At 41.1% G+C, this 19,903-nt stretch overlaps 1 protein-coding gene across 1 annotated transcript in view; it reads right to left on the bottom strand.

The window, feature by feature from the left end:
- The window catches only part of LOC112068849 (polycomb protein SCMH1), a 46,920-nt gene extending 27,632 nt beyond the window's left edge, over positions 1-19,288 (bottom strand). The window contains 6 exon segments of the mRNA XM_070438316.1: positions 10,723-10,811; positions 11,404-11,638; positions 12,764-12,834; positions 14,381-14,461; positions 14,746-14,814; positions 19,204-19,288. Coding sequence (XP_070294417.1) covers positions 10,723-10,811; positions 11,404-11,638; positions 12,764-12,834; positions 14,381-14,461; positions 14,746-14,770 — 501 coding nt within the window. The 5' untranslated portion in view covers positions 14,771-14,814; positions 19,204-19,288.
- Between the last annotated feature and the right edge of the window lie 615 nt (positions 19,289-19,903).

The raw sequence follows: 19,903 nt of genomic DNA, 5'->3' as shown, positions 1-19,903 counted from the left end.
ACTGTGCGCTCGGGAACGCACTGGTAGAGAGCTTTCTCTTCATGGTCTGGCAGCTGGAAAGTGGCTCAAATTTTCTTTCGCATCTGCGTCTCCCACAGAGTCAGTTTGGTTTTAAATGCCTTTCACTGTACTGTACATATCAGAGATGACATGATCCCGACCCTGCAGCTGCAAGTCATTGCATTCAGATGACTCGTAATGTCACACAGAAAAGCCATTTCACACAGAAACATTTCGTCTCGGAGTTGTGTTGTGTCTTTCCCTTTGCTGTCCAAGAACAGACAAAATCTCCTCACGAAGCTCGAAACATCTTTGAACACCTTTCCCTGGCTTAGCCATCGCACCTCTGTGTGTGATAAGGCAAATCACCATGCTCCGTTTCTAACTCCGTCAGAAATGCCTTGAACTGGCGTGATTCAAACCTTTGGCTCTGATAAAGTTAACTGTGCGCGTGATGATGCTCATTACATCGCTCCATTTTCAAGGCTTTACCGCACAACGCTTCCTGGTGTATGATACAATGATAAGCTGTCAGCTCACCTGTCGCGTTCTTCCTCTTGCATCTTTTCCCGTATCTTCGCCCCAGTCCGCTCCTGTGTCCACACATCGCAGGTGCTCCGTCGGTTGTCAAACCCACGAGTTTTTTCCCAAGGCAGCTCCATCTCATTTACACATCTTGACACCTCTTTCATACAAATCATGCCCCGTAGTTGTGCCATGCATAGGACGTAAAGCCAAAAACTCCTCTGTCACGCTTAGGCTGGAGTCCACTCCGCGATGAAAATTGACAACTGGGAATGTCAGAAATGTCGGTGCTCTCATTCCACAGCCAAGAATATGCAATGAAATCTTTTCCCTTTTCACAAGCTGCTCTTTAGATTGATGGACAACTGGCTCTACTCTCTCGGCAATGGTGTTTCTGCTCAGACTCACATTTAAAAGAGTTGCCTTTTTTCTGGGCAAACTTCGTCACAAACTTTAATCATGCAGTTTTTGATGAAATCCCCCTCCGTAAATGGCCGGGCTGATTTAGCGATCTCTTCTGCCAAAATAAAACTTGCCTTGACAGCAGCCTGGCCTTGTGATTTGGCTTTTTTGAACAGAGCCTGTCGAGATTTGAGGCTCGTTTTAATTCCTCTGCCTTTTGTAGCCTTTGTTCCATGTCCATATTCTTGTTTTGTCCGCGTGTTTCGTTTCATAATGTCGTCTCAGATTATACTCTTTCAGTACCGCCACACTTTCTCCAACAAGAAGACACACAGGTTTTCCAGCTACCTCCGTGAACATATACTCCGACTCCCACCTTGTTTGAAACCCCCGGTTCTCAGTGTCCACCTTCCGTTTTGCCATTTTTGATGGGTATCTGAAAGTTAATTTTACTGTGATGCTGACGACTGCTGTGCCAATAAATATTGAAATGAAGCAGCCTACCGCTCGGTGCGTCACGTTGCATTGTGGGAAATTGAGTATTGGTGCGTGTAAAAGATCTGCGGGCTGCCGGCTTGCTGCGGTCTGCGGGCCGTTCTAATAATAAATCAAGATCATCCAGGGGCCGTAAAAAACCTTCTCGCGGGCCGGATGTGGCCCGCGGGCCTTGACTCTGACATATGTGCCCTAGACCCACCCCAATTTGCTTACCGACCCAATAGGTCCACAGACGACGCAAATCGCAACCACACTGCACACTGCCCTAACCCATCTGGACAAGAGAATACCTATGTGAGAATGCTGTTCATCGACTACAGCTCAGCATTTAACACCATAGTACCCTCCAAACTCATCATCAAGCTCGAGACCCTGGGTCTCGACCCCGCCCTGTGCAACTGGGTACTGGACTTCCTGACGGGCCGCCCCCAGGTGGTGAGGGTAGGTAACAACATCTCCACCCCGCTGATCCTCAACACTGGGGCCCCACAAGGGTGTGTTCTGAGCCCTCTCCTGTACTCCCTGTTCACCCACGACTGTGTGGCCATGCACGCCTCCAACTCAATCATCAAGTTTGCGGACGACACTACAGTGGTAGGCTTGATTACCAACAACGACGAGACGGCCTACAGGGAGGAGTGAGGGCCCTCGGAGTGTGGTGTCAGGAAAATAACCTCACACTCAACGCCAACAAAACAAAGAGATGATTGTGGACTTCAGGAAACAGCAGAGGGAGCACCCCCTATCCACATCGACGGGACAGTAGTGGAGAGGGTAGTATAGTTTTAAGTTCCTCGGCGTACACATCATGGACAAACTGAATTGGTCCACCCACACAGACATGTTTGTGAAGAAGGCGCAGCAGCGCCTCTCAACCTCAGGAGGCTGAAGAAATCGGCTTGTCACCAAAAGCACTCACAAACTTCTACAGATGCACAATCGAGAGCATCCTGTTGGGCTGTATCACCGCCTGGTACGGCAACTGCTCCGCCCACAACCGTAAGGCTCTCCAGAGGGTAGTGAGGGTTGCACAACGCATCACCGGGGGCAAACTACCTGCCCTCCAGGTCACCTACACCACCCGATGTCACAGGAAGGCCATAAAGATCATCAAGGACAACAACCACCCGAGCCACTGCCTGTTCACCCCGCTATCATCCAGAAGGCGAGGTCAGTACAGGTGCATCAAAGCAGGGACCGAGAGACTGAAAAACAGCTTCTATCTCAAGGCCATCAGACTTAAACAGCCACCACTAACATTTAGTGGCTGCTGCCAACATACTGACTCAACTCCAGCCACTTTAATAAGGGATTGATGGAAAGTTATGTAAAAATGTATCACTAGCCACTTTAAACAATGACACTTAATATAATGTTTACATACCCTACATTACTCATCTCATATGTATATGTATATACTGTACTCTATATCATCTACTGCCATCTTCCATCTTTATGTAATACATGTATCACTAGCCACTTTAAACTATGCCACTTTATGTTTATATACCCTACATTACTCATCTCATATGTATATACTGTACTCTATATATATAATCTACTGCATCTTGCCTATGCCGTTCTGTACCATCACTCATTCATATATCTTTATGTCCATATTCTTTATCCCTTTACACTTATGTGTGTATAAGGTAGTAGTTGTGGAATTAATAGGTTAGATTACTCGTTGGTTATTACTGCATTGTCGGAAYTAGAAGCACAAGCATTTCGCTACACTCGCATTAACATCTGCTAACCATGTGTATGTGACAAATAACATTTTATTTTATTTGACTTTGATTTTATCCGCTATTGAACGCAGTTTACACCGTCTGAAATTTGATCGATTATTTACGTAAAAAAATACCTAAAGTTGTATTAGGAAAGTTGTTTGAAATGTTTGGACAAAGATTACAGGTAACTTATTAGATATTTTGTAGTCATGTTGCGCGAGTTTGAACCAGTGTTTTTCTGGCTCAAACGCACCAAATAAATGGACATTTTGGAGCTATAACGACGGAATTAATCAAACAAAAGGACCATTTGTGATGTTTATGGGACATATTGGAGTGCTAACAGAAGAAGCTCATCAAAGGTAAGGCATGAATTATATCGTTATTTCTGAGTTTTGTGTCGCGCCTGGAGGGATGAAATATGATTGTCTGTGTTTGTTTGAGTGGGTGCTGTCCTCAGATAATAGCATGGTTTGCTTTCGTCGTAAAGCCTTTTTGAAATCTGACACGGTGGCTGGATTAACAAGAAGTAAAGCTTTAATTTGGTGTATTACACTTGTGATTGTATGAAAGTTAAATATTTCTAATAATTTAATTTGAATTTGGCGCTCTGCCATTTCACCGGATGTTTTTAAATCGATCCCGTTAACGGGATTTGATCCCTAAGAATTAACGTACTTCGGTGCAAATCAATCCCAGAACAACAGCAAAGGACCTTGTGAAGATGCTGGAGGAAACAGGTACAAAAGTATCTATATCCACAGTAAAACAAGTCCTATATCGACATAACCTGAAAGGCTGCTCAGCAAGGAAGTAGTCACTGCTCCAAAACCACCATAAAAAAGCCAGACTACGGTTTGCAACAGCACACGGGGACAAAGATCGTACTTTTTGGAGAAATGTCCTCTGGTCTGATGAAACAAAAATAGAACTGTTTGGCCATAATGACCATCGTTATGTTTGGAGGAAAAAGGGGGAGGCTTGCAAGCCGAAGAACACCATCCCAACCTTGAAGCACGGGGGTGGCAGCATCATGTTGTGGGGATGCTTTGCTGCAGGAGAGACTGGTGCACTTCACAAATAGATGGCATCATGAGAATTAAAATTATGTGGATATATTGAAGCAACATCTCAAGACATCAGTCAGGAAGTTGAAGCTTGGTCGCAAATGGGTCTTCCAACTGACAATGACCCCAAGCATACTTCCAAAGTTGTGGCAAAATGGCTTAAGGACACAAAGTCAAGGTATTGGAGAGGACATCACAAAGCCCTGACCTCAATCCTAGAAAATGTGTGGGTAGAACTGAAAAAGCATGTGAGAGCAAGGGGGCTACAAACGCTGACTCAGTTTCACCAGCTCTGTCAGGAGGAATGGGCCAAAATTCACCCAACTTATTGTGGGAAGCTTGTGGAAGGCTACCCGAAACGTTTGACCCAAGTTAAACAACTTAAAGGCAATGCTACCAAATACTAATTGAGTGTATGTAAACTTCTGACCCACTGGGAATGTGATGAAAGAAATAAAAGCTGAAATAAATCACTCTATTATTCTGACATTTCATATTCTTAAAATAAAGTGGTGATCCTAACTGACCTAAGACAGGGAATTTTTACTAAGATGAAATGTCAGGAATTGTGAAAAACTGAGTTTAAATGTATTTGGCTAAGTTGTATGTAAACTTCAGACTTCAACTGGAAATAGACACGTTTAATTTTGTCTGGCTTAGCATTCCAAATAAAATGAAAATGTTTTTCCTCATATGATTTCAAAAACTAGTCGTCTGGAGTAGGCAGTGCCATTAGTAAGTAAGTAAACTATGATAGAACCAAAAGAGCTACGCATATAGATTTTTCAATAAATAGACAAGTATTTACCTCTCCATGTTTTTTGTTGTTGTTTTTTTTACCTTTATTTAACTAGGCAACTAGGTTATCAGAATCTTATCTATTTTTGCTAACATTCTATTGAAATTGATTGTGGTAAGTTCATTTATATTTTTGGAGATGTGAATACCAAGTACGTCTATTTTATTGGTAAACTACAAGGTAGCGTAAACACTATTTTTTAACGATCTAAAACGTAATATATCCAACACTTGTCATTAGTTTTTAGTACAGAGAGGCTAGAAAAGTKATCAAGATCTTCAATGAGACTGTGCAGGGATCCAGAATGCAGACTTAAGAAAAAACTAGAGTCATCGGCAAACATTGACACTTTTGTTTTCATCCCCTGGATTTCTATCCCCTTGATGATGTTGTTGGATCTAATATTAATAGCTAGCATTTCAATGGCCATAATATATATGGCGACAACGGACAGCCTTGTTTTACTCCTCTTAAAAGCTCAATACTTTCTGAGAAGTAAACATTATCTACTATTTTACATCTGGGATTGCTGTACATAACTTTAACCCATTATATAAGAGATTCACCAAAATTAAAGTAATCCAGGCATTTATTTATAAATTCTAGTCATACTTTATCAAACACCTTTTCAAAATCTGCTCTGAAGACCAGGCCTGGTATCTTTGATGTTTCATAATGTTCAATTGTTTCAAGTAATTGTTGTATATTATCTCCAATATATTGTCCATGTAAAAAAAAAAACTGTCTGATCAGTTTTTTTTATTCTATGTGCTATGCATTTCACCAGGATTTTCGCATCACAACATTGAAGTGTAAGAGGCCTCCAGTTTTTTAAATGGACTGGATCTTTATACTTACCACCTTGGTCCTGTTTTAGTAGTAATGAAATCCGACCTTCTTGGTGAGTACCTGAAAGTCTACCATTTGTATAGGAGWAATTAAAACATGCTAATAATGGATCTTTGAGTACATAAAAAAAGGCCTGATATACCTCTACKGGTATACCATCAAGCCCTGGTGTTTTTCCTGACTGAAAAGATTTTGTTGTCTCAAAAAGTTCCTCTTCTGTAAGTTGGCCTTCACACAGGTCTTTCTGTAAATTTGCTAATTTTACATTATTATTATGAAAGAAATCCTTACAGTTAACATCATTCAGTGGAAATGGAGGAGACTGAAAATAAAACATTTGCTTAAAATATTTTGCGTCCTCTTTCAAAATATAATTTGGTGAATCATGGATGACTCCATCATTTGTAGGGAGTTTCTTTAAATTCTTATTGGTAGCATTTCTATGTTGAAGCTACAATATTTTTTCCCCCTCACAATTTTCCATCCAATTCGCTATATTTTTCTAATACATTACACTTGATCGTTCTTGAATAACTACCTCCATTTCTTTTGGTTTTTCCTTTTGTGCCTCTATAGTACAGTGTCCATTACTAAACTGCTTTTGTTTTAATGATGAGTATTGTATTGAAAAGCCTCTAAAAGGTACATTTAAAAGTGTCCCATACAATAAGGGAACTGCCGTACCTATTTTGTGCAAAAAAAAGTCAATTATGAATTATTTTGTCTTAGTTAAGAACAAATTGTCATCAAATAGGCTTTGATAAAATGTCCAACATCCCTGTCCACGTGGAAATTCTGTAGAGTTATAAGGAGGCCAATTATTTGCATTCGTTCTCCTATTAACACTTTTAAAAAACCTTTTACTTGGAAGTAATCAAGACAGCTAGCTTGATTAAGCCTCCTTCATGTATATATCTCACTAGGCCAGGGTTTTTCAGCCTACATATAACCACTAGTTCAAATGTATACATGATCTCCTTAAGTGCTTGAGGATAGTTTGTAGAGTGATTTCCTTTACGATTCATTGAGGTACTTAAAACCGTATTATAATCTCCCACCATAATAATAGATTAATTTGTTGCTTGTGAGCTCAATAGATTATTATATACATTTTCAAAGAAGTTTGGATCATCATTATTTGCCCCATATAAATGAATTAGACAGATCTGTTTTTGGTCCAATAGCATATTTAAAATAATAATAATCTTCCTTGCAGATCTGTTTGCATAGTCAGATCAAAATGTGTATTAATTAGTATAATCACCCCTTTTGAGTTTCTTTGCCCATGACAAAAAAATATTTCTCCCTCCCAGTCCTTTTTCCACCCAACCTCATCTATATTTGTAGAATGAGTTTCTTTCTCTTTTAGCCATGTAAAAAATATATATTTTTTATGATCTGCTAAGCCATTACAATTATAACTGGCTATACTTATTTCCCCACTTACCATAATGATACTCAAGTTTCAATTATACTTACCACAACCAATGTTTGTAAACTTACCATTAAAAAGCACCATGATGATTAAGTGTCAATATAGCTGTACCATAATATTTGCACTGTTAAGCATACCGTAGCTGCAACTTGGTAAACTTTCAATTGTCCTAATATTCCATCCACTAAAACCTCCCCCCATATCTAGGTCTGTTGTCACTAAGACCATCAGACCATCTCCCTGACTCATGACGCACATTTGTGCCCTAATGCAAACCCTTGGCCGCCAATTGGCGTTGGCCAGAGGGAAATGAGGGTAGTCCCATGATAACATAAATATCTATGAGGGTGCTTTTTAGGAGAACTAACGAAATAACACAGGGAAAACAGTCTGAAAAAAAAGTTACAATAATAGATAATAGAAATAATAACAGCACAATCTTATAAATGCATGCTCATATTTAGAAAGTCCTAGCAAGGCTATAAGCATGTTAGCCCCAGCCTGCTCAGTTCAATGGATACAATTGTTTGTGAACCCTTTAGAATTACCTGGATTTCTACATAAATTGGTATCTGATCTTCATCTAGGTCACAACAATAGACAAACACAGTCTGCTTAAACTAATAGCACACAAACAATTATAATTGTTCATGTCTTTATTGAACACACTGTGTAAACACTCACAGTGCAGGTTAGAAAAAGTATGTGAACACTTGGATTTAATAACAGGTTGACCCTCCTTTGGCAGCAATAACCTCAACCAAATGTTTTCTGTAGTTGTGGATCAGACCTGCACAGTCAGGAGGAATTTTGGACCATTCCTCTTTATAAAACTGTTTCAGTTCAGCAATATTCTTGGGTTGTCTGGTGTGAACCGCTCTCGAGGTTATGCCACAGCATCTCAATCGGGTTGAGGTCAGACTGACCTGCAGAAGGCATACTTTCTTCTGTTCAAGCCATTCTGTTGTTGATTTACTTCTGTCTTTTGGGTTGTTGTCCTGTTGCGCTTCAATTGGTGGACAGATAGCCTAACATTATCCTGCAAAATGTCTTGATAAACTTGGGAATTCATTTTTCCATCGATGATAGCAAGCTGTCCAGGCCTTGAGGCAGCCCCAAACCATCATGCTCCTTCCACCATTGTTTACAGTTGGGATGAGGTTTTGATGTTGGTGTGCTGTGCCTTTTTTCCTCCACACACAGTGTTGTGTGTTCCTTCCAAACAACAACTTTAGTTTCATCTGTTTCATCTGTCCAGGTGCTCTTTTGCGAACTTCAGATGTTTCTATTTTTGGGCAGCGGTGGCTTCTTCCATGGTGTCCTCCAATGAACACCATTCTTGTTTAGTGTTTTACGTATTGTAGACTCGTCAACAGAGATGATAGCATCTTCCAGAGATTTCTGTAAGTCTTTATCTGACACTCTAAGATTCTTAWTAACCTCATTGATCATTCTGCGCTGTGCTCTTGCAGTCATCTTTGCAGGACGGCCACTCCTAGGGAGAGTAGCAAATGTGCTGAAATATCTCAATTTATAGACCATTTGTCTTATCGTGGACTGACTTTTAGAGATACTTTTGTAACCCTTTCCAGCTTTATGCAAGGCAACAATTCTTAATCTTAGGTCTTCTGACATCTCTTTTGTTCGAAGGCATAGTTCACGTCAGGCAATGCTTCTTGTGAATAGCAAACTCAAATTTTGTGAGTGTTTTTATGGAGCAGGGCAGCTCTAACCAAAATCTCCAATCTTGTCTCATTGATTTGACGCCAGGTTCGTTGACTCCTGACTCCAATTAGCTTTTGGAGAAGTCATTAGGGGTTCACATACTTTTTGCAACCTACACTGTGAATGTTTAAATTATGTATTCAACATAAACAAGAAAAATGCAATAATTTCTGTGTTAGTTTAAGCACACTGTGTTTGTCTATATTGTTGTGACTTAGATGAAGATCTGTTCAAATTTTATGTCAAATTTATGCAGAAATCAAGGTAATTCCATAGGGTTCACATACTTTTTCTTGCCACTGTATATATATAATCGCAAGACCAGTTCTTAACGTCCATTACATGCAGGACAAATTTCATGTAGTCATCATTATATCCTGTTTAATTCTGACAAAAAAACAAAGAAGGAAAAATAAACACATTCTAACGGCAATGCCGGCAAGTAATCTTGGGCATCACACTACCCATAAAGGAATACACAAGTTTAACTTACAATCGACTCTGACACAGCCATGGCACGATAGCCAAGAATACATACAGTACTGACAATCCAGAGCGAGTAAACCTGTAAAAAACCTGTAAACCTCTCTCCACCCATACACATTTAGATTTTTATTCCAGGGTCGTTGCTCTATCACCTCGGCTGTTTTACAGCTAGGCCCAGTGGCGAATTTAGGTATAGGCAACATGGGCACCCGCCCAGGGCATCGTGCCGGGGACAGCACGGTGCGGTTGCGCGATTGAACAGACATTTGCGCGATCGGTTTTCTATCGCTCATTTGCAGGTCACGTCAATGATATCATGTCACCGTGAGGGACTGTGGATCAATTAACCTTGTCGGAGTGGGCACCCTGATTCTAGTTTGTGAGCTAGGCAGGCTATGGCCTGGGAAGGTCTCCCACTCAGAAGTGTGAGATGGGGAGAGAGACGGGGGTAGGTTGACCTCAGGTCTCCCCACTGGAAGCCCGAGGTAGGGGGAGCGGGGGAATCTATCAAATAGCGCACCTCTAACTTTGTACAGTACTAATGTAATTAGTAAAATCAGTCACACTACAAAATGCTACCAATTAAACCAAAATTAATTCATTATACTGTGAATATATAGTTTCACAGACATATTGTTGCATTTTTTTCTGGTTTGTGCAAAATCGTTAAGTATAATATAAAACCAGTCTGCACACCACCAAGGTGAATTGGTTTAGTCTTGACTCCTGGTTGACAGTGTTGGGGGATGGGTAATGTATTGATGCTCAAGTGCCAAATCAACACACGTTTCCATTTGTCTTTGTTACTTCTTTTTGATATTTATGAGTCTTATTTTTGTATATATTTTTAGATTTATATAGTTTTAAAAGGTATGATTATTTATTTGTGTTGTTCCAAATGTCTGAATAAAAATTTGTTAGTGCCGAATGGTGCTTTTTTTGGGGTGGGGGGTTCGCCCTGGGAGCCATACAAGAAATATATAATATACCTCTCACTTAGAGAAGTGCTTCCATAAGCCAGTTATTGTGTTAATTGTACCGTTAAACTGATTAAAGTTATCTACAGCCATAAATACAAATGGCCATCAATGGAAAGTTTAGCTACATAGGTGTATATGCTGGGAAAGAGAGTGTGTATATGTGTACAGGTATGCCTTATAAACAGGTCTATATCGAGAGCGTGTGCAGCTTTGTGACAGGTACCTTGTGAAAGATGCGTGCTGGGGCCATTTCGGCTCCGTTGAGTGTTTTTAGAAGGAACATGGGCCAGGAGGATGCGTTCAGACGGAAGCCTGTGGGAGAAATACAGACTCTTGTCAAAAAACTCTCATCCATACACAGTAGACGAGACCCTTTACACTATTACGCAAAGGTCTACTTACTTTTTTTTTTATACCTTTTTAACTAGGCATGTCAGTTAAGAACAAATTCTTATTTACAATGACGGTCTACAACGGCCAAACCCGGACGACGTTGGGCCAATTGTGCGCCGCCCTATGGGACTCCCAACCATGGCTGTTTGTGATACAGCCTAGAAAATAAATACAGCATAGAAACCAAATGGATGCAAWTGGGCCAAAACAGGGAGGGACTTACATTAATTTGTCCAATAAGAAACTCTCATTTATTTACAAAAATATTTTCCGTTGCAAAACGTTTTGCTACAGTGTGCACTAATAAATAGACCCCAGTATATATCAGTCTGGTGTAAACCCAACTGAGGAAGATCAGTAGCACTGTGTGATAGCAAACAATTTAAAGAGCCAAGATTTTAAAAAATAGGGCGCATCATATCCATAATAGGTATGTAGTATCGAGAGTCTGACTGTGTGTGTGTGTGTGTGTGTGTGACTGTGTGAAAATGTGTTTCTCTCTCCTCCTCACCCAATGGCGGCTGCAGCATGCCCGTGTTCTTCTCGCAGTTGCCGATAGGCTGGATTTCAGACGAGTCCACCAGGCGCCAGAAGTCATTCTTGTTGTCGGAGCCGTCAAGGCGCAGACGCAGCCGCGATCCCGTCAGGCCCACCACTGTAGCAATGCAGGTTGACGTTGTATTCCGAGGGTCCTGCGCCTCCAGCTTCATGCCCACCTTGAACTCATTCACTGGAGGTGTTGCACCCTGGAGAGGTAGCGGAAGGTCAGAGAGGCATGCAATGATGCTGGACAGATTCAACATGCTGAGATAGGAAGACAGCATCAAGCAAGACTACGTATCGAAGGTGAGTTGAACTCACGCTGTGGTGATGAGGTAGCCCTGCACGCAACTTGAAATCAGTGTCACCCCTCGACCCAAGAGGGAATTTCTTCTTAGCCTAATGGTTCCCTAAAAAAAATCCCGCCACTTAGCAAATTTCAGGTCTTGTGAGTGGAAATGTGAATGTTGTGAGCATTCTGTGCAACTTGTACACGTTTACTGTGAACACTGGCTGTACCCGCTTTAATGATAGTTTTAGTCAGTGGCCAAGCAGGCTATTAGGGCATAATATAGGCCTATCAAAAAGGCCTACAAACAAAACCAATGGAGCAACATGGAAATAGCTATTGATTTCTATTATATATATATCCTACAGTCATGAAACATTATGCAGGGCTTGACATTAACCTTGACATTAACCTCCTTCAGATCAGGAGGACAGATTTTGTACCTGTCCAAAAGCTCAAGTCACCAAATAATAAATGGTTTGTAGCCTAAACACCAAATAGGTGACTGAACATTGTGTTGCATGATGGAAGAAACCACTTTACAAAATAACATTAATTATTATTACCATACAGAGAATCAAACAAAAACGCAGGCTACCCATTAGCTTCCTTGCATATTCAAGCCTGTCTCAAAATACAACACTGACCCACTTTTCAAAGAAGACTAGATATATACAGGTTTTCTGCTCTTGTAGGAAGCTATCACTCCCCCATTGTAACCCTTGCACCGCCTGTCAATTCATCAGTGCGGCAGTCCTGGTGTTGCGCAGCCAAGCAGCTTAGAGGGAACATTGGTTAAGACGTTGGTCTTCCTGAGCTACATATAGATGCTGCTCATTGTCACTGGTGAGACTTAGGCTGCCAGGGTTAACTTATATCTCATATTGCTTGTTGGTCATAATTCTTACAAACTCTGTAAATGCCATGGTTTGGAATGGCTTAAAATAATTTCAGGAGCAGAAGTTTCACATAGGGTAGTAGCATGCCCTGACATGAGATTTTGGTGAGGAGGATATACTGTAGTCTGATTAGGGGGGCTTACCTGTCTGAAGCAGTGGGCAGGTGCAGCACTAGCACCTGTTTCCTTCAGGTATTTGTCCCAACTGAAGTGCCCTGTGGGACAGAAAAAGTACAATGGCTGCTTTATGTTGTCTACCGTTATGTTTTGTGTGAATGGGTGTGGTTTTGGGGTTCAGTGTTATGGTATGTGCTATTGTTAAAGTGTCCCCATCCTTCCCAGCCGAAACCGTTCGGAAGAGTTCGTGCATATATTATGGCAACATTTTGGGACGTGTTTGTTCGTTTTGAACTTCAGTAAGGTTTTTTTCTCTCGGTTGTTCGGGGACACATATTTTTCTTGAGGCAAGCCGAAGTCGGTAGCCAAAGTCTACGCCCCTTTGTTGGTGAACAGTAGGGATTCTTCAGTAGTCTTTGCTGTCATTCAACGAGAGACGACTCATTTTCATGCACATTTTTTCATTGAGAAATACTGCACCAAATATCTTATAAAATTGCGTGACTAAGATCGCCTCTGCAAAAACTTCGAAATTAATTACAGATTTCTTGAGTTATCTTAGACTAATTCTGACTTTTGTATACTGGCTACGGCGTCTCAAAATGGACAAACAGTACTATTGCCGCTTTCTTCTTATTTGTCAAGCGAAGGTATTTTAAGGTAGAATGCTTAGCACACTTGTTTGGTTCGTCTAGCTGACTTCAGCTAGCCGCCAGTCAAACTGAAGCATGCTGACGCCTTTAGAACAGTGTTATAGCCAGGGGTTAGAACCGGTTCAGGGAACAGAACCGAAAACAACAACATTTTTCAAGGAACAGAAACGGGTTAGAAAGTGATCCATACTGTTCCGGAACAGAACCGATATTTCAAAACAATCTAAGCAAAGCCCTCACTCAGTCACGCAGAAACATATTCCAGTATCTGCTTGCAAGTTGAAAATCTTTGCCAGTGTGTGTGTGTGTTTAGCCTACCTGCCCCTCCGAAGCATAGGCTACTGTACTGACATTACAAGCGTGATTCAGATGATAGGGAGAGATTTTTAATTAGCAAGAGAAGAACGGATTAACTTTTCCAATGCTAGTTAAGGATACTATAGGCCTAGTTATCACGTTTCGCGTTAGATTTATTAACTACAAAAAGGTAAGACATGTTTTTAATTCTTGTGCCGCTTTGCTTTTTAGCTATATAGGTCAAAGGATATTCAAAGTTCCTCTATAGAAGCCGCTCCTCCTAGGTATAATTCTGGGGACCCAGATAATGCATGTCATAAGATGCCCAGCGCTTCAAGCCTCCTCCTCAACTCTCTCTTGCTCTCTCCTCACCCCGCAAAATTTCAGTCGCAATAATTTAATGAGCTAAATGTAAAAATAAATAAATGATTTAACAGGTTAAAAAAAGGAACAGAAAATAACAATATAAAGCAGTACTTTTTGGGGATTCGAACCGGTTCAGAACTTTATTTTGCTGGTCGGAACAGTGGAACGGAACAAAAAAAATGGTGGTTCTGTTCAGAACGAAACAATTGGAAAATAATTTGTTCCAACTCCTGGTTATAACTGAATATGAATGCGTTTGATTCAGAATGTTGTTTTCATTCAGCAGTGATTAATCTGAGAAAGTTGGTGTGTGTGGTAATTAATGTACCTCCTTGGTACTGCGATGGGACCCGGGAGGGACGGCCACTTCGGGCATGCTTGATCCGCCTGCCATCTCTCCACTCAACAGCTAGAGGAGAGAGCAGGGCACAACATTTCAGAGACACACTTAACCTCAAAGGCTAGCCGACACCATTCAATGAAACTATCTATTCATAACTAGAATAAATACACTTGATCTTTAGCAACAGTCAATGAGATGTGTGAGGCCAAACTATCACATCAGCATCTGAGACTTCTATACAGACATTAAAGTAGGCTAAATAGAGGACCCTTCTTGAGCAGCATCCTTAGAAGATGTACATTATGCTTTTGAAATGGACAATTGCATTCCATTTCTTAACATGACATTACCTTTTTGTGCCACTGGCTTCTTCATGCTCCAGTAATACTGACTAAGTTCAAGACACAATAGTCCACTCTCTAAAGAAGGGAAACGAGAGGGGGAAAAAACATTGAAGTAAACACAAACCATTTGATACTTCCCTCTTCATGTTAGGTTGGAATTTAGGTCCAATTTGGACCTTTCTTGTACATTATTGTGTTCAAGAAGCCAGTCTGGTGTAGCCTATACTAGTGCTAGCCTGGTTAGCCTTTTAAGGGTGATTCCAGCATTATGGACATCACATTTACACGCAAAAATCGAAATTTAATTTCTAACAGAATGGACAAAAAACATTTGAAATTAAAGTTTTGATGTGTATGTCTGTAGGGGAAGTGTATAACCCCGAAATAACTGACTTCTAAATATTGGCATGTTGGAGAAATGAAGCAAAAATTACCGTTATGGATGTTAGAGTCTATGGTGTCCAATAAAAGGTTAATCTTTTGACCAATGGGTATGTTACTTGTGTAGATACTCCCCTAAGAAAGCTAATGGTCCAAACCACATCTCTATCCTAATCCATTAAAAGGTTATTGGAGTTTTTACTCCTGTAGGATGACAAAGATTAGGGTGACTAAATCAACAAAGGCCAGAGAAGAAATGTGGTAAAAAATCTGGAAAATAGCATCGCGTCAGCTAGGCTGGATGCTGTGTGAGAACTAAGGCACTGTTGAACTTATCTTTCTTCTCAAATCCGGAGGACATAAAACAATATAATAAATGATCCCAGAAATTACCCATACGCACAAAAAGCTTTTCTCTCAAATTTCGTGCACAAGTTTTACATCCCTGTTAGTGAGCAATTCTACTTTGCTAAAGTAATCCATCCACCTGACAGGGGTGGCATATCAAGAAGCTGATTAAACAGTATGATCATTATACAGGTGCACCTTGTGCTGGGGACAATAGAAGGCCATTCCAAAATGTGCAGTTTTGTCACACAACACAATGCCACAGATGTCTCAAGTTGAGGGAGTGTGCAATTGGAATGCTGACTGCAGGAATGTCCACCAGAGCTGTTGCCAGAGAATTGAATGTATATTTCTCTACCATAAGCTGCCTCCAAACTTATTTTAGAGAATTTGGCAGTACGTCCAACCGGCCTCACAAATCACAGACCACGTGTAACCACGCTGGCCCAGGACTTCACCTGTGGAATCGTTCACCTGGACAGCTGGTTAAACTGTGGGTTTGCACAACCAAAGAATTTCTGCACAAACTGTCAGAAACCGTCTCAGGGAAGCTCGCCTGCATGCTTGTCGTCCTCACCGACTTCATAAGGCAAATGCTCACCTCCGATGGCCACTGGCACGCTAGAGAAGTGTGCTCTTTACGGTTGAATCCCAGATTCAACTGTATCGGGCAGATGGCAGACAAGCATGTATGGCATTGTGTGGGCGAGCGGTTTGCAGATGTCAATGTTGTGAACAGAGTTCCCCAAAGTGGTGGGGTAATGGTATGGGAAGGCATAAGCTACAAAAATATAAAATGCAACATGCAACCATTTCAAAGATTTTACTGAGTTACAGTTCCTAAGCAAATCAGTCAATTTAAATAAATTCATTGGGCCCCAATTATGAATTTCACATAACGGGGAATACAGATATGCATCCGTTGGTCACAGATACCTTAAAAAAAAAAAGTAGGGGCGTGGGTCAGAACCTGTCAGTATCTGGTGTGCAGCGTGACACATCGCCTTCACATAGAGTTGATCAAGCTGTTGATTGTGGCCTGTGCAATGTTGTCCCACTCCTCTTCAATGGCTGTGCAAAGTTTCTGGATATTGGCGGGGAACTGGAACACGCTGTCATACATGTTCCAGAGGATCCCAAACATGCTCAATGGATGACATGTCCTGTGAGTATGCAGGCCATGGAAGAACTGGGACATTTTCAGCTTCCAGGGATTGTGTACAGATCCTTGCGACATGGGGCCAGGCATTATGCTGAAACATGAGGATGGTGACGGATGAATGGCACGACAATGGCCCTCACAATCTCATCAGTGTCTCTGTGTATTCAAATTGCCATTGATAAAATGCAATTGTGTTCGTTGTCTGTAGCTTATGCCTGCCCATACCATAACCCCACTACCATGGGGCACTCTGTTCACAACGTTGACATCAGCAAACCGCTCACCCACACTACACAATACACGTGGCCTGCGGTTGAGGCCGGTTGGACGTACTGCAAGCTTCTTGATATGCCACACCTGTCAGGTGGATGGATTATCTTGGCAAAGGAGAAATTCTGACTAACAGGGATATAAACAAATTTGTCCATAACATTTTAGAGAAATAAGCTTTTTGTGCATATGGAAAATTTCTGGGATCGTTTATTTCAGCTCACAAAAAAAAATCTGTGTAATAAACATATATWTTTTTTTGCAGTGGCGGCCCCGATTTAGCAGCAGTGTTGACTCGCTGCTGAATGCATATAAGGGAAACACTGACAGTATAAAACTCTGGATACCGTCCAACCTTAGGCCATGCCCCTCCCCCCCAAGCCCTTTCGAAAAGCCATGAAATACAATTGACTGAAATATCTTTGCGACTTGGCGTCCTGTAATGGTCAAAATTCATACAATTTCCTACTTATACGTTTCAAAAAGCATGAACTCCAACATATAGACCGTAAGGATAATTATGGACGTGTTTCATTTGGAAATGACTAACTTAATTTGTGGATGCTCAGGTTGACTTCCCCACGGATTCGCGCTTAACGCTCTCCCCTTCTGTCAGCCAGGCAGGGGGGTTGGCGTTGGAGGCAGACGACAGGGTACAACAAAGAGGTGGCCCCAGCTGTCAGCAGACCTCAGTCACCCACCCAAACACACTCAGGGCTCACTGTTGACAGAGCAGCTCTGGGAGAATCAGAAAACTCACCCGTTGGGGTATTGACAAAACAAGAGGACCCAGACTGGAGAAACAGAATGGGTAACATTATAGCCAATATAGGGTATTAATTTCAAGTGGTCACCATCTGTTTTGGATCTTAAAAATTATCTAAAGTCAGTGTTGTTTATGACACAGTACACTGTGAATTAATTTTCTTTTATTTAACTAGGCAAGTCAGTTAAGAACAAAATCTTATTTACAACGGTGACCAGGCAGGGGATGTCTGACTGGCTATCCTTGACTTGAGATGCTTTGGCCCCTAACCCTGAGCCTAGGTTAACTACCAGTTGGCTACGACACATAGGTCATTAGGTCAGACAAACAAGTGGCTGAAATTATATTGGTCCTCAAAGTAGACTAGATTTGTTTAGCATCAAAACACAGCTACTCACAAATCCTGTGTTTATAAAATGCATGCAGCCAGGACATTGAAATTAATAGCAGATAAAGGCAAATTGACTAATTAATGCATATTTACCAAGTAGCCACACTAAACACACTAACCATTTAAAGATATATCAACAACAAAGTAACCTTGCAGCCTTTCTGTTTTTTCTCCTTAACTGGTTTAGAATAACAGATTGCTGACTATTCATACACACCAGCAGCACTGCATCRGTAACTGTATCAAGCTAGCAAAGTAGCTAGCTACATTATTTCAGCTGGCAATCCAATAGACTTCTAAATTAAGCTAGCCATAAACTCAGTTACTGTAAGTTTGCATGCTAGCTACCATTAGCTAAGTTTACATTGGACTGACAAGTGTTCATAAATAACGGTTTAAAAGATGCAATACTAGGCTATAACGGTTTCAAATATGTAATAGTAGGCTATAGAAATGGAGAATGCGACAAAAAACAATAATCATAATATGCTATAAAAAACCTTAAAAGATCATAACAGTCTTCAAACGTGTAATCAGTTGGTTCTCTCAAAAGAAGTGCGCCTTTTTCATTGCGTCAAGGGGAAGTCGACCAGCTCCCTCCTTTTTCCTTCCCAGAAAAAAAATAACAGCGTCATTAACTGCTAGGTAGGACAGACCAACCAGCTCGCTTCTACTACCACTATTATTGATAATGACCCACGTCAATGCAGTACTATCTATAAGGGAAATTGGCTACCATCATTAGTCTGTTTAATATGACTAAAATACCGATTTTTAAGTTAGCCTAGCTAGGATAAGATAAATGGTTCCATTCAAAACACAGAGCCAACACATGGGAAAACACAAAAGCCAAGCAATTCATCACGGTAGCAAGAAATTCAGCCAGCAAATATGTTTATTTAAGAGTGAGGATAAGAAGTACCTACCTCCAAGCCAATAACATGGGCATGCTCGAACAGATAGCTAGCTCCAACAGATAGCTAGCTCCGTCGACACAGCATGCTAACGGGAAGACTTTATGTTAGCTATCTATCGTTGGCCTGATTATAAATACATCAGCATCAATAAATGCTAGCTAAATTACCAGCTAAAAAATGTGTTTGTTAAAAAGAGGATAGCGTGTAAACAATATATACGTCTGTTTACCTTGCTTTGAAATGTTTGTGTATTGTTTTATGTGGATTGAGCTAGTGGCTGTCCGCCATGTTTTTTCTTCTTTAAATTTGTATCGGCGGTTGGCATCCAACGTTATGGTGCATTACCGCCACCTACTGTACTGGAGTGTGGGCCAGAGACAGGGAGAAACTAAATCCTACCTGCCAGCCCCGTTGCTCTAAAAAAGATAACACACTTTCCCGTTGGATGCTTTCCTATCACATTTAAGGACTTATTCATCTGGCTTATTCAACTGGCTATTCAACTGGTTCGAATCCAGGCTGAATCACATCTGGCCATGATTGGGAGTCCCATAGGGTTTTTATTTATTTTATCGTTATTTTACCAGGTAAGTTGACTGAGAACACGTTCTCATTTGCAGCAACGACCTGGGGAATAGTTACAGGGGAGAGGAGGGGGATGAATGAGCCAATTGTAAACTGGGGATTATTAGGTGACCGTGATGGTTGAGGGCCAGATTGGGAATTTAGCCAGGACACCAGGGTTAACACCCCTACTCTTACGATAAGTGCCATGGGATCTTTAATGACCTCAGAGAGTCAGGACACCCGTTTAACGTCCCATCCNTAAGTGCCATGGGATCTTTAATGACCTCAGAGAGTCAGGACACCCGTTTAACGTCCCATCCGAAAGACGGCACCCTACACAGAGCAGTGTCCCCAATCACTGC

The sequence above is a fragment of the Salvelinus sp. IW2-2015 genome, unplaced genomic scaffold (assembly GCF_002910315.2).
Source record: "Salvelinus sp. IW2-2015 unplaced genomic scaffold, ASM291031v2 Un_scaffold768, whole genome shotgun sequence".
In the NCBI taxonomy this organism is placed as follows: Eukaryota; Metazoa; Chordata; class Actinopteri; order Salmoniformes; family Salmonidae; genus Salvelinus; species Salvelinus sp. IW2-2015.
Note: the sequence above shows the minus strand (reverse complement) of the source record. Positions and strands in the feature narration are given on the sequence as shown.